At 64.3% G+C, this 13,969-nt stretch overlaps 1 protein-coding gene across 2 annotated transcripts in view; it reads right to left on the minus strand.

Moving 5' to 3' along the window:
- Positions 1-2,330: 2,330 nt before the first annotated feature.
- RARG (retinoic acid receptor gamma) overlaps positions 2,331-13,969 on the minus strand; it is a 64,707-nt gene continuing 53,068 nt past the window's right edge. For both annotated transcript variants that reach the window (XM_044995655.1, XM_044995656.1), the window contains 7 exons: positions 13,006-13,154; positions 11,092-11,233; positions 6,782-6,942; positions 6,018-6,194; positions 5,654-5,858; positions 5,225-5,383; positions 2,331-4,988 (listed from right to left, as the gene is read on the minus strand). In XM_044995655.1, coding sequence (XP_044851590.1) covers positions 4,807-4,988; positions 5,225-5,383; positions 5,654-5,858; positions 6,018-6,194; positions 6,782-6,942; positions 11,092-11,233; positions 13,006-13,154 — 1,175 coding nt within the window. In that variant the 3' untranslated portion in view covers positions 2,331-4,806. The remainder of the gene's footprint in view (positions 4,989-5,224; positions 5,384-5,653; positions 5,859-6,017; positions 6,195-6,781; positions 6,943-11,091; positions 11,234-13,005; positions 13,155-13,969) is intronic.

The raw sequence follows: 13,969 nt of genomic DNA on the forward strand, positions 1-13,969 counted from the left end.
CAGTGGGGGGGGGGGGGCTGTGGGGCAGGACTGAGGGGCATTGGCAGGGCTGGGAGGGGAGCCCCGTGCTGGACAGTGGGGGGGGGCTGTGGGGCAGGACTGAGGGGCACTGGCAGGGCTGGGAGGGGAGCCTGGGGCTGGACAGGGGGGGGGGGCGGTGGGGCAGGACTGAGGGGCGTTGGCGGGGCTGAGAGGGGAGCCTGGGGCTGGACAGTGGGGGGGGGGCTGTGGGGCAGGACTGAGGGGCACTGGCAGGGCTGGGAGGGGAGCCCGGGGCTGGACAGTGGGTGGGGGCTGTGGGGCAGGGCTGAGGGGCGTTGGCAGGGCTGGGAGGGGAGCCCCGGGCTGGACAGTGGGGGGAGCTGTGGGGCAGGACTGAGGGGCATTGGTGGGGCTGGTTTCTGGCTCTTAGAAATCTCCCCGCCCCTGCGGCCCCAGCGGGTATTTCCAGCTTTAACTGTGTCCTGCTCGGCACCCCCCCCCCACTAAGATCTGGCACCGCACACAGGCCAGGCAGGGTGGGGCCTGGTCAGGACATGGAAACCCCAGGGGAGGGGCTCAGCAGGGGGCGCTGTCCCCTCGCAATTCGTGCTGCCCCCCTCCTCCCCCCAATGCCCCAGCACAGCGCTCTGGGGTGCTGGGCTGCGGCGGGGGGGCGCCATGATGCAGGGAGCGGGGGAGGGGCAGGCTCAGCAGGGGGCGCTGTGCTGCAAGGGGGCTCACTAGGGGGCGCTGTGCTGCAAGGGGGCTGTCTCCACCCCTTCCACCACTACAGATGGACGGAGGTTCTCCCCCCCCCACCGACCCTCTGCTGCCCCCTGCTGGCCCAGGCAGGTGGGCGCATGGGGGAGGGAGTGAAGTAAAAGCGACAGGGCCGCAGAAAGCTGGGGAATGGCGACCCCCAGTGGCCGGCAGGGGTCACTGCAAGACCAGAAATGGCAGCAGCTGAGATCTGACCCGGACCGGGGAGCGATATCACCGGGGTCCCCCCGTCCCGCTTCCAGCCGGGGTCTGGTGGCTGCGCTGGGTTGGCCGGGGCAGCAGCTTTAGCCCCATGGCGTTTATTAGCTAGGAGACCCGAGGCCTCAAGCATCAGCAGCACGATCCAGCGGGACCCACTGCCAGCTAGAGAGGGCCCTGGCCGCGCGGGCCGAGCTGGCCGCAGGGGAGCCCAGGGCTGGGAGAGCAGGGGGCTGCGGGTCAGGAGTGAGGGGCACCAGCAGAGCTGGGGGTGGGGGGCGGGGCTGGGAGAGCAGGAGGCTGTGGGTCAGGAGTGAGGGGCACCAGCAGAGCTGAGGGTGGGGGGCGGGGCTGGGAGAGCAGGGGGCTGTGGGTCAGGAGAGAGGGGCACCAGCAGAGCTGGGGGTGGGGTGGCAGGGCTGGGAGAGCAGGAGGCTATGGGTCAGGAGTGAGGGGCACCAGCAGAGCTGCGGAGGGGGTTGGGATCCAGGCGGCGGGCGGCTGCTCTTAGGATTTGGGGGCCCTGGCAGACCTGTGGGGGGGCATATTGACAGACCAAAACTGGGGCTGGTCTGCAGCAGGGCCTGGGGCGTGGTTGGGCCCAGCCCCCGCCAGGGAGCTCTCCAGTGAGGGGCGATAGAGCATGACTAGGAGACCCGGGGTGGGCGAGGGGTATCTCCAGAACCATCAGCATTCAGGAAGATAGGGCACTGGCAGGACACCTGGGTTCTATTCCTGCCTCTGCCGTCACTTTCCTGCTCTGCCTCAGTTTCCCCTCGCTCCCTTTGTCTAGTTAGATCCTGGGCTCCAGCGGGCAGGGAGCATCTCTTGCTCTGGGCAGCGCCTGGAACACCGGGGTCCTGAGCTGGCACCTCCATGTCTTACCCCAATGCTAATGGCCAGGCTCAGGCAGCGCTAGGACCCGGGAGGGGGGCTCCTTGCTTGTGGCAATGCCAAATCCTGGCGGGGCTGGAGGGTGCCCCCGGTGGATGTGAACTCCAGGTCCAGCCTCTGTGAAGACTTCCCTCCGCCTGCAGCTCCCAGAAGGTTGTTTTGAGGCAGGATTTGCACAGCGTTACTCTGTAGGCTGTTAAAGACTTGCCAGAACTCACCCCAGAGGCAGCTGCATCTCAGCACCGGGCAAGGGAACCCTGTAGAAACAGCGCCCATGCCCCACCCCAAAGGCAGCTGCACCATCCCCACCATTCCTCCAGGAGACAGTCTGGTGCCTCCCAGTGCCCCATTTCCAGGTGGGGCGCGAGGCGCGAGGCCAGCCCCACCCCTCCCGTCAGGCCGCGGGCGGGGGGTGCCGACAGGCTGGGACGGCCAGGTGGGGGCGCCCCACACACCCAAGCAGGAGCCGGCTGGGCTGTTTCCATTTCTTTATTTTGCAAAAATAGAAAAGTCCCCTGTGCGATAGAGCTGGGCGCCAAGGGGGCGGGCAACGGGAAAGGGGCTTTTCTTTTAAAATACCATGTAAAGCTTGGCTGTAAACATGAGTGAGGGGCGGGGGGGTGCAAAGCCCCCCTCCCGGCTCCCCCCGTAACAGGGTCCTTGGCTTTGGTTTAAGGTCTGGGGTGTTTCTTTTTGGCAGCTCAACAGGATCAGGGAGCAGCAGGGATTGGGGGGCGGAAGGGGGGTGTCTCATGCCAGGGCGGGTCCCCTGGGTCTCCCCCTGCCCCACTCTCTGGTGGGGGAGGGGGCAATTGGGTCCATTTCCCAGGGTGAAAACAGGCCAATAAATAACAGGGAAAGTGCTGCCAGGCTGGGGGCCGCAGAGGCTGTGCTGGCCTGCAGGGGGCAGCACGTGGCTACAGCTCCCCTGCGCCCCCCCCCCAGGGTCATAGGCATGGGACGCCTGGCAGAGGTGGCGAAGTCTGGGCACCTACCCCTGCCCCCCCCCCGCTATGAGACCAACACCCCCATGATGCAGAACTAGCTTCCTTGTGAGGGTGGCAGTGCCCCCTGCTGCAGGAGTTTGGAACTGCAGCCCCAGCACCGATGGGGGCCTTAAGAGGGAGATTCCCCCCCCGCCCCCATCTTGTAGTGTAACAGATCAGGGTCCCTGCAGGGCTCCTTCCCCCACATCTGGGGGGTGCTGAGGGGAGGGTGAACCTACAGGGACTGTGTGCATTGGGGGGGAGGGCAGATTCAACCCCCACCACTCCTCCCCCCAGGCTGGTGGAGGACGACACTGCATGTGGGGGGGACGGGGGACAATATTTTCTCCCAGGCAAGGACTGGAGTGGAGGTTTTGGGGGACAACACTGGCCCTGGGGGACATCTGGGGGGAGGACACCAAATGGGAGGGGTCAGAGCTGAGGTGCTGTCTGCTTTGGTCCATAGGGGGTGCTGTGCAAAGAGCCCCCCCCCCAGTGCCACCCCCTGGGGGGAGCATCCCAAGCTGCTGTGCAAAGGGGGCTCCCCTCACCCCCGGCAGGGAGCAGGGTCCCAGCTGGCAGTGCCCAGGGATTGGGGGAGGTTCCCCATGGATACATCATAGAGCAGCCTTGTTGGGGGAGGGGGGATTGAGCCCCTGGGAGGGTGGCAGCTCCCTCTGTCCCCACGTGACCCCACCAGCTCCTGCCCTCCGATCCCCACCCCCCATCTTTGGTCTCTAGTGTTGTGTGTTCCCAAAATCATCAGCACCAAGGGGTGAGGCTGGGGAGGGGGCTTGTGGGGGCGGGGTCAGGATTGAGGGGGAGGGTTATGGGGAGATGGGTTAGTCAGCGTCGGGGGTTATGGGTAGGGAATGAGGAGGGGGGGTCATGGGGGCAGGGTTGGAACTGGAGGTTACGGGAGGGGGGATCAAGAGCAAAAGACGCCCCAACTACACCAAACCTGAACAGCATCAAAAGCAAAACCAGATACAGCCCTGCAGCCCCGCCCCCTGCCTCTGGGGGCCCCCCCATCCCAGCAGAGCCCCCAGGAGACGGGACCGGGCCCCCTCATCCCCCCACCGCCGAGGAGTGATCCCAAACCATTAGCACGTTATACAACAAAAACCTAAAATAAAATATACCTCCCAAACTTGGACCTCGTCCCCGCAGCCCGAGATCCGCGTCCCCCGAAACCTGCAGGACGCTGAGTGGGGAGCAGCATCCATTCTGGGGCAAAGTCCCCCCCTCCCTCCCGCTCCGCCGCCTTTCCCAACACGCCCAGGGGTCCTGGGCTTTCCATGGGCTGGGGAGGGGGGCTCCGTCCCCCGCCTCTCGCCCAGCAATCCCCAGCTCCAGAGATCTGCATCAGTAGTCCGGGATGCCTGGGTTCCAGCGGCGAACATCAGTTTAGGAGGCAGGGCCTTGACTGATCTTGAGTCAGGAATCCGGAGGCAGCAGCGTTGGGGATGCAGAGTGGGGGGGGGCACCCCAACATCCCAGCCCAGGCTCACTTCCAAGTCTCTTTCTCTCTGGCTCCAGGGCACCCCCTGCTGGATGGGCAACTGCACTGCTGGGGCAGAGTGGGGGGCTCCGCTGAACCCCTACAGGTCCATTTCCAGGGATCTGCACCCCCACCCCAAGCAGGGAGCTCCCTGGCCCGGCCTTGCCCCCCCTGGATTTTTGGCTTGGAGTCAGACTTTGGCAAACAGAAAAGCTTGGGGATGGGGGTGGGGGGAGGCTCCAGACTGCTCCCCCCAGAGAGAAGCTTAAGGCAAGAGCTACACCTCTGAGGCAGCCCACAGACAATCTCCATTAGCTGCCCCCCCAGCCCCTGCCCGCCCCCCAGCAATGTGGGGGAAGAGTGAAGGCAGCTGTGGCTTGTTCGAACCAGCTGGGTGTTGGACGGGGGGGTGGGGTGCCTGAGGAAGGGGCTTCTCCCAGTCCTCACCCCCCACTCCCCAGGGTGCTAGGGGGTCTCCTCGGGGCTCTTGCTCTCGGCTGGGCTCTCCTCGGAGCTGGGGGGCTCTGCCGACGGGGGCGGCTGCGACGAGTCATCCTCGAACATTTCGGGGTTTTCCAGCATCTCCCGGATGAGGGGGGGCATGGGGCCAGGGATCTCCATCTTCAGGGTGATGGCTCGCTCCGCGCCTGCGATAGGAGTGGGGAGAAAGGAGCCGTGAGCCGGCGCTGCGGGAGGCTGTGAGCTTCCCCGCAGCAGTGCCCTGTCAGTACCAGACAGGAGACCGGTGCTGTGAGCTTCCCCCCAGCAGTGCCCTATCAGTACCCCAAGCAACACTGGTGCCATAAGCCTCCACCCCAGCAGTGCTAGGAGGCACCAACGCTGTGAGCTCCCCGCCCAGCAGTGCCCCGTTGACAGCCCACACCTTTGGTGCTGATGCCTCGCAGATCAGTGATTTTCATCAGCATGCGGGGGAACATGTACGGCTTGTTGGGTCTGCGGCGGCGGGCGTAGATTTTCAAAGCTTCCAGCAAGGGCTCCTGAAGCTTGTCCACCTTCTCTGGCTCCTCCAGGTCCATCCGATCTGGGGGGGACGACACACATGTTCGTTGTCACAGCCCCAAACCCAGCCCCCTCGAGCCCCCCTAGCCAGCACTCCCCACAGCGCCCCCTGCTGGGAGAGGCCAGGCTGGCATAGCTGGGAGCTCCTCCCATGGCCAGTGCTCCTGCCCCACCCCCTACAGCGCCCCCTGCTGGGAGAGGCCAGGGCTGCAGCAGCTGTGAGGGCGTCGGTGTGCCCAGCCCCTGTTCCTGGGTCCCGGGGGAGGCGGCGGTGGCCGGGGCCGGCCGGTACCTCCGCAGATGAGGCAGATGGCGCTGAGCAGCCCGGTCTCGGTGTCATCCATCTCCAGGGGCAGCAGCTGCCCGGCGAAGGCGAACACCAGGTCGGTGAGGGGCCCGAAGCCGGCGTTGTGCATCTGGGTGCGGTTCAGGGTCAGCCCGTCCGAGAAGGTCATGGTGTCCTGCTCCGGCGTGTAGCGTGTGCAGATCCGCAGCATCTGCCGGGGACGGGATGTGGGGTGAGCGCCGGGACCCGCTGGGCCAGCCCCTCCCCACACAGCGGGCAAAGCCCAGGGTCTCACCGAGCCACAGCCCGAGGAAGAGAGAAGAGGCTCTAGGCAGCCAGTCCCCCACTAAACCCCCAGGCTGCTCCTCACCAGGATGTCCAGGCAGGCTGCCTTGAGCAGGGTGATCTGGTCGGCGATGCTGAGGGTGGTGAAACCCGGCAGGCGCTTGGCAAACTCCACAATCTTGATGATGCACTTGGTGGCCAGTTCGCTGAACTTGTCCCACAGCCCCAGGTCCAGCTGCACCCGGTGATCGGCACTGGAGTTCTGGGGGAGGGAATGGGGGGTTAGTGCTGCACCGCGGGGCCTAGGCGAGGATCATCCCCTACAGGGGGGACTAAGAGCCACAGGAAGATTATCCAGCTGGGGCCAGGCACGGAAACCGGTGCCCCAACCCCCTCTCCCTGCCGGGGCCGGGCACGGAACCTGGGTGCCCCGACCCCCTCTCCCTGCCGGTCCCAGCCACAGAACCTGGGTGCCCCGACCCCCTCTCCCTGCCGGTCCCAGCCACAGAACCTGGGTGCCCCGACCCCCTCTCCCTGCCGGGGCCGGGCACGGAACCTTGGTCCCCGGACGCCCTTTCCCCGCCAGAGCCAGGCACAGAACCTGGTTGGTTAAGGGGCACTGGTGCCACCTGGTGGCCAATGTGCAGCACCCCAGCTCTGCACTCCTTGGGGTGCCACCCCGCCTGGCTGAGAACAGCAGTGACAGCGGTGGGCAGCCAAGGGGGGTAGACGGCGGCTCTGTTATTCCCGCAGGCTGAGCCCTGGGACCCCGAGGCCGGTGACGGCAGCAGGGGAGGCAGCAGGGGGTTCCCGGGGTGGGACGGGCAGTGCCACGGGCAGGGGGCTCACCGTGGTGTATTTGCCCAGCTGGCACAGCGAGGGGAAGGTCTCCTGGTGGGCCTTGCTGACTTTCTGGATCAGCTCCTCCAGCTCGGGCGTCATTTCATAGCTGTCCACCACCACCTCCTCCTTCACGTCCTTCTTCTTCTTGTTCCGGTCGTTCCGCACGGCTGCCGGAGAGGGGGGTGTTGGTCAGGACCCGGCCCCGTGTGACCGGTCCTGACCCCGGCTCAGAGTCCGGGGCTGGGAGCGTGTGTGGGACCCCGCACGGTCGGGGGGGCATTTGGCCCTGGGGGTCTGACCCAGCCCAAACACCCCCCACCGTTGGGACACTCCTCTTTAAAACAGAGCTCACCAATGAACCCCGTGGGCCCGATTCCTGGCTGGTGTAAACTGGCGTGGTGCCACCCACTTCAGTGGGGCGAGGCTGATCTGTACCAGGCGGGGCTCTGGCCTGGCTCCAATGGAGATATGCCCACCTACACCATACGGGGATCTGGCCCCCCGACTTCAACCCAGCGATGCCTATTTACACCATACGGGGATCTGCCCCCCCCGACTTCAACCCAGCGATGCCCGTTTACACCATACGGGGATCTGGCCCCCCTGACTCCAATGCAGCGACACCCATTTACACCATACAGGGATCTGACCCCACTGACTCCAACGCAGCGACACTGGGGATGGGGCTGGAAGGGCCGCATCCATCGTTGCTGGTCGCTTGTCGGCTCACATGCTTTGGCCATTCCCTCTGGGCCCAGCTGTACCGAGGCAGCGTGGGCTGGTGGCCGGGGCAGCAGTGGGGGCCCACAGTAGACCTGGGTTCTATTCTTGGCTCTGCTGGTTGACCGTGTCTGTGTGCCTCAGTTTCCCCATGCGCTCTATTAAACAGTGCACTCTGTGAGACGGGGGGATTTCTTGCATTGCCGTGGTGAGGGAGCATTTGGTGCATGCCCCAGCCCCTGGGCAGGGGGAGCGAATCCTGTCTCTGCAGAGGGAAACATTCCCCCAGCCCTGGGGACGCTGGTAACCTACGTTTCTACACTGTGGGGCTCTGTCCCCGCTCCCAGCGGTTAATGCTCACGATTGGCACAGTCCTCAGTTCAGCCAGCAGAGCCCCAGCCTTTTACATCCAGTGGTTCCGGGTTCGAGCCCCACCCAGGGGGTTATTTTTGCCAGGTGAGCTCCAGAAAGCCGCTTCCAGCAGCAGAGCCACTGGCCCGGAGTGGGGTTATTCGGCAGGGGCGAAAAGCAGAGCCAGCTGGGATGGCCCAGCAAGCATGTGCCCACAGCAACCCGCCAGCCCCTTGCCCTAGCGCCGGGGGCCCCTTGAGGTGCATTCCCATCCGCGGCCCTGGGGGCAGCCAGCGAGGCGATGGCTTGCGTGGCACGGACGCAGAGCCACCGAGGCGAGGCTCCGGGCAGCGGGTTAGAGGCAGGAGGTGCCGTTACAACCCCCCCGTGTCAAAAGCACTGCCTCTGCCACTCGGCTGGGACCTAGGCCCACCGCCTGGCCGCTCACACTGGGCCCACAGGGGTCGGAGCTGGTCTGGTCTGGGTGTCGCCTCCTCCGAGCCAGGCTGCACTGGGCCGGTGGCCTCATGGCCCCCCCCCTCCCCTTTGCAGGTTCTGCATCCCTCGCCCATCCTGCCCCCTGGACGCAGCTCTGCCCTCCCAGCCTTCACTTGGGAAACACCGAGGCCTGTGCTCAGCCCAAGGAAAACAGGAAGCAGCAGCAGACAGGGAGGCCGGATAAAGCACGGGGGGTACTCGGATAAACGAGAGTGGGGGGGGTGACATGGCATTGGCTCCCCCCCCCAGACTCTCCCCCTTCGCCCACAGCATATGCCCAGGGAGCCCGGGAGCCCATCACGCCAAAGCCTGATGGCTGCTGGCTCGTGCCAGCTGCCCCCCTCGGGCCTGCCTGGCACCCCAATAGCCCCCCCCCTGCCTTCACAGTGCCCCAGCTGGCTAGACCCCTGTGACATGTGTCCTGGGGGGAGGCTGGAATCTGATTGGCCCTCCAGCTTCTACCATTGGCAACGGGCAACTGGGAGCCCAGTCTGATCGGCTACCCGGATCCTAATGTGGGTTAATAACCAATGGCAATGGATCCCGGCTGGCCACTTGGCTTCGATTGCAGGCTAAAGCCCAATGGAAATGGATTCTGGTTGGCTGTCCAGCTTCGACCACGTGTTGGTGTCCAGCACCAATGGACTCGGACTGGCCACCTTGCTTAGCACACGGGTCAGTGCCTGACGTGGCTGCACCCGATTGGCTGCCCAGTGTCTCCTGTGACGGATGGGGCTCCCGGTTCTCCCTCTGCCCCACTCCGCCCCCCCCCGACCCCGCTCCCCGGGGAGCCCTGGGCTTGCCCGGCCTCTTGCTGCACCTGTCTAGGTGGGCCCGTTGCAAAGTACTTTCAGCCCTGACCCCTCACTTGACCGCCCGGCTTGGCCTCCGGGTGGCAGGGGGAAGCAGGGAGACGAACTAGGGCTGCAGCCAGGGGGACGGAGACAGCCCCGTGCCTGGGGGGGTTGGTTCATCCCTGCCATCCCCGAACCAGGGCACCAGCAGTCCGGAGGCCCGGCGAGCCCGCTCGGGTGGCAGCGTTCCCGTTGCGTGTGCATTCTCCCGGCCCGCCCTGTGGCCGCACGTTTCCAGGCTGCACTTCCTGCTCACCCCAGCACGGAGCGCCAGGGGGAATCTGGCAACAGGATACGCGAGCCGGCAGGATATCCACTTATAGCCTCGGCCAGCACAATGCCGGCAGGGAGGGGCTGCCAGCAGAGCTGCCCCCCGCCCCCCGCCCAGACACCCCACTGCCTTGGGGATCCAGCCCCATCCCCCCCGATAAACAGCCCGAGCTGCCATGGCATGGGGGAGGGGGGAGCTGCTTAGCCCCCCCACCCCATCTACTGGCACCTTCAGCCCATCGAAAGCCAGGGTGAGGCGTGGCGGGCAGGGGGGGGGGTGTTTGAAGAATCAGGTGAGACAGCCGAAGACAGTGGGGGGTGCAGGCGGGGGGGTAGCAGGGAAGGGCAGTTCAGAGAGGCGGCAGGTCCCCCACGTCTGGGACCTGTGCCAGTCTTCCCATGCAGTGCTGTTCACATGCCCACCAGCTGTCGGGGGGGGGGGACCCCCTTGATCTCTTTTCGGGGGATCCTGGAGCCCATTCAGTTCTCGCTGGGCCAGCGCCGGGGGTGGGAGGGATGCCAAGGATACCCGCCCCTGCCCAATCCTGGCCCAATTCCCACAGACCACCCACTTCCTGTCTCCTTCCAGACATCCCTCCCTCACCCCCCAAAATCCCTCCGCCCTTAAAGCGACAGGGGCCTGGAAGTCAATGGCCAGGGCTGAGACAGACATTCCTAATGACGGGCTCTTAAAGAGACAGTGATTAATGGGGGCCCCACCCCGGCCGGCTCGTGAGGACATGCCTTAGCAGTCAGGAGTAAAAGCAACAGCCGCGGAGAAGCACTCTGTCTCCAGATGGACCATCCGGCTGACAGCACTCTTAAAGGGGCAGCCGCCCTCTTCCAAGCCTTCCTCCAGCTCCCATGTGACTCAGCAACGCGGGCGGCGGGGGCGTGTGCGAGAGATCACCACCACGGGGGCACGGTTACAGTGGCGCCTGTGAACCATGGCTCCAGCCGCTGGGCCTCAAAGCCCTCTTTGCCAAGGGGCCAGAACCAAGGATTTGAACCCCCGTGAGATTCGGATCCAATTCTGGCCCCCGTGTCCTGTTCCCACCTGGTTCCGGCTACCCTGGCCCAAGAAATACCTGTGTAGGAAGCATGTCCTAGTGTGTGCTCATCATGGGCGCCAGCCTTGCATGAGACAGGCCTGGATCCAACCTCCCCCAACCACGCCCGCCACAGATCTGAACTGGGCCAAACTCGAACCCTGGATCCAAATGATTCGAAGCCAAGCCTGGATGCTAGGTCCTAGCCCCAGGACAGCTGGTCAAACTAGCCCCTGAGTGCACCAGACTCGGGCAAAGACTCACCAAACACTATGGGGCTCTGCGCAGCATGTTCCCTTCCCCACACACACGTGGGTCTGGGAGCTTCCCGCTCCCACACCCCTGCCCCAGGGACTTTCCAGTCTTGTGGCACAGCAGTGCAGTGGGGCAGGGCCCTGCAGGGGCAGAGGGCTTGGGGGGGGGGGAACAGGTGCATGTGGGCCCGTCTCTCTGCACGGGGCATTGGCCCAGCTGGATCCAATCTTCCATCCGATCCTGCTGCAGGTGGATTCCTCCCACGCCCCTGGCCCCCATCTCCGTTGCCCCCACCCTCCCGCTGCTCCTGGCCCCTCACCTTCTTTAGACATGCCGACCTCGAAGCATTTCTGGAGCCGACAGTACTGGCAGCGGTTGCGGGTCACCTTGTTGATCTGGCAGTTCTTGTCACGGTGGCACGTGTACACCATGTTTTTCTGGATGCTTCGGCGAAAGAATCCCTGGGGGTGGGCGGGAGAGACAGGGACATGCAGGTGATGGGGGGGGGGTCAGAGGTAGGGATGTGGGGGGTGGGGAAGAAGAGGTGGGGAAGGGGTTACCCCATGCTCCCTGCAGCTCCGAGCAGGTGCCTTGGGAAAGCTGCACCCCAAAACACAAACGGAGCCCCCCACACCAGCACCCCCCTTGCCTGGCATGCTGGAGCACCAGTCACTGCATCCAGCCCGGTGCTCCGGCTCCAACACTGGGGACGCTGGAGAGTCAACCCCCTTCTCACAGGCAATCGTAGACTGATCCGCCCGTAGGGCATGTGCCCGCCTGACCTCTGGCATTTAGGAGCTGGCTTGTGTAGGCCTCTGGCTGGGATTTGCAAAGGGAGTGGGGTGCCCAAACGCAATGCGCCCAACCCCCTTGGGCCCCTGTGCACATCCAATGCAATTCACTATTCATGTAACTGCCTTGCCATTCTCTAAATCCTATTGAATCGTAGAGGTGTAGGGCTGGAAGGGACCTCGAGAGGTCACCCAATCCCTCTCCCTGCACTGAGGCAGCACATATATCTAAGCTATCCCTGACAGATCCTATTGCATAAGAACATCCAGTGGTGGTGAGTTCCACAGGGCCATCATTTTGAAAATGCTCTTCCCTGGGATCAGTTTTAAAGGGGCCAGGTGTCCCCCTGGGCCTCCACGCCCCACAAATTGTCTCTATCCTGGTCATTCTCTTAGGGCTTGTCTACATGGGGAAATTGACGGGAATAATAATGACACCTAGCTCGCTTCATCAGCAAACCTCAAAGCACTTTAAAAAGGGGGTACCTATGACTAGCCCCATTTTACAGGTGGGAAAACTGAGACACAAAGAGAGGCAGTGACTGGTCACCCAACAGAGCCACGACTAGAACCTAGGGGTCCCAAGCCCTAACCCAGCACTCAGGTGCTCAGACTATGCTGCTATTCCAGAATAGTGACCCCCCTGGACACTCTATTCTGGACTAAAAGCCACTTTTCCTGCAAAATAATGACTGCCCTTCCAAAACTCTGTTCCCCTCTGTTTGCATTGTGAGCCCTTTGGGGCAGGGACTGTCCCTGGCACAACGGGGCCCTGATCTCAGCTGGGGTCTGTGCAGCGCCTGGCACAACAGGAGCCCATCTTGTCATAGCAACCATACCACAAGCTCTCCCCATCGTCTGCTCCCTGGTACCCAGGTCTTTTTCCCCAAGCGGCAGGTGTTAGTTTAAGACCTCTCAGTGCAGGTCAGAAGGGACCCTCAGCTCCTCTAGTCTGACCACCTGGACAGCACGGGCCATTCCATTTCACGCCGAACCCCCTGGACACCGAGTCTCTTGAGCTAGACGGCAGCATTTCCCCTGGAGACTGAACTGGTGCGTGCCGCCGGCAGAGAGCAGGAGAGACCGAGGTGCCCGAGGCCCCGGCAACGGCAGGGAACTGATTAGGGGTCATGTGCCTGGATGATTCCAGCCGGCGAGCCATCCCCCATGCTGCAGAGGAAGGTGGAAACCTCCATGGTCCCTGCCAGTCTGACCTGGGGGTAAATTCCTGCCCAACCCCGAATCTGGGACCCCGAGCAAGACCTACCCGCCCGGCAGCTGGGGAAGAAGCCCCCGTGTGACCAGCAAAGACCCTGGGCAGCAGGCGATTCTGGCTGCCCCGAGGGGTGCCCAACGGAGAGCCAGGCTCCAGCGGGGCAAAGCAAGAAGCTGGCAGAGCCCCAAGCCGTGCGGCGGGCCCCAAGGGCAGGGGTCCCCGTTACCTTGCAGCCTTCGCAGGAGCTGACGCCGTAGTGGTAGCCAGAGGACTTGTCGTTGCAGACGAAGCAGGGCTTGTAGACGCGGGGGGGCGGGGGCGGCGAGGGCGAGCTGGGCACCATCTCCTCCGAACTGGTGCTCTGGGTCTCCACGGCTGAAGAGAGAGGGAACGGCAGGGGCATCAGGAGCCAGCGTCCGGGTAAACCCCAAGGGCCGCAGGACCCAGGTGATCAGGGACAGCCCTGCCAGCGTGTGTGGGGCGGGGGGCGGGTAAAATCCCCCCAACTTCTGTCAGGAGCCTTCTCTGAGTCCTGGGGTTGGAGGCTTCCCCGTCCTGGGGGGTCAGGATGGGCCCCAAGGAACATGCTGCTGTGGGATCCCTCCAGCCTGGGGCAGCCAGGGCCACTTTCTAGGAATGTAGCACCGGCCAAAATAACCAGAGGGGAAAAGCGGGTTCTCCACAACCTGTCCCAATGCCAGAGCCAGCCCCCCAATCCTCTGCCCTGCCCAGCCAGAGCCAGCCAACCCATCCCCTACTTTCCCCCTTGCCAGAACCAGCCCCCAAAATCTCGCTGCTCCCTGCAGGCCAGAGCGAGCCCCCCATCCCCCTGCCCTCCGCCCCGGGCCAGAGGCAGACCCCCATCCCCTGCTCCCCCAGCCAGCCAGGCGCCCCCAGGCCGGGCTGCAAACTGTTTTCAATTCTATCTTTCAGCGCAGAGCGAATTTCCTGTAGCTGGGCTCTGAATGCCACATTCCAGTCCAAACAGGTTGGAATTGTTACCAGAGCCGTGTAACCTAATCCCCCTTCCCCCAGGCCCGTGGCGGGGATGGGGGGGGCAGGGGGATGGAGGGGGCACACCCATACCCCACGTATCCCCCCACAGAGGGCCTGGCATTGTGTGTCCCGCCTCTTGCCTGCTTTATCCCCCCCCTACCCCCGGGCAAGGCTGAACTCCGAGCAGCGGAGTC

Source organism: Mauremys mutica, chromosome 20 (genome assembly GCF_020497125.1).
Source record: "Mauremys mutica isolate MM-2020 ecotype Southern chromosome 20, ASM2049712v1, whole genome shotgun sequence".
Classification (NCBI taxonomy): Eukaryota; Metazoa; Chordata; order Testudines; family Geoemydidae; genus Mauremys; species Mauremys mutica.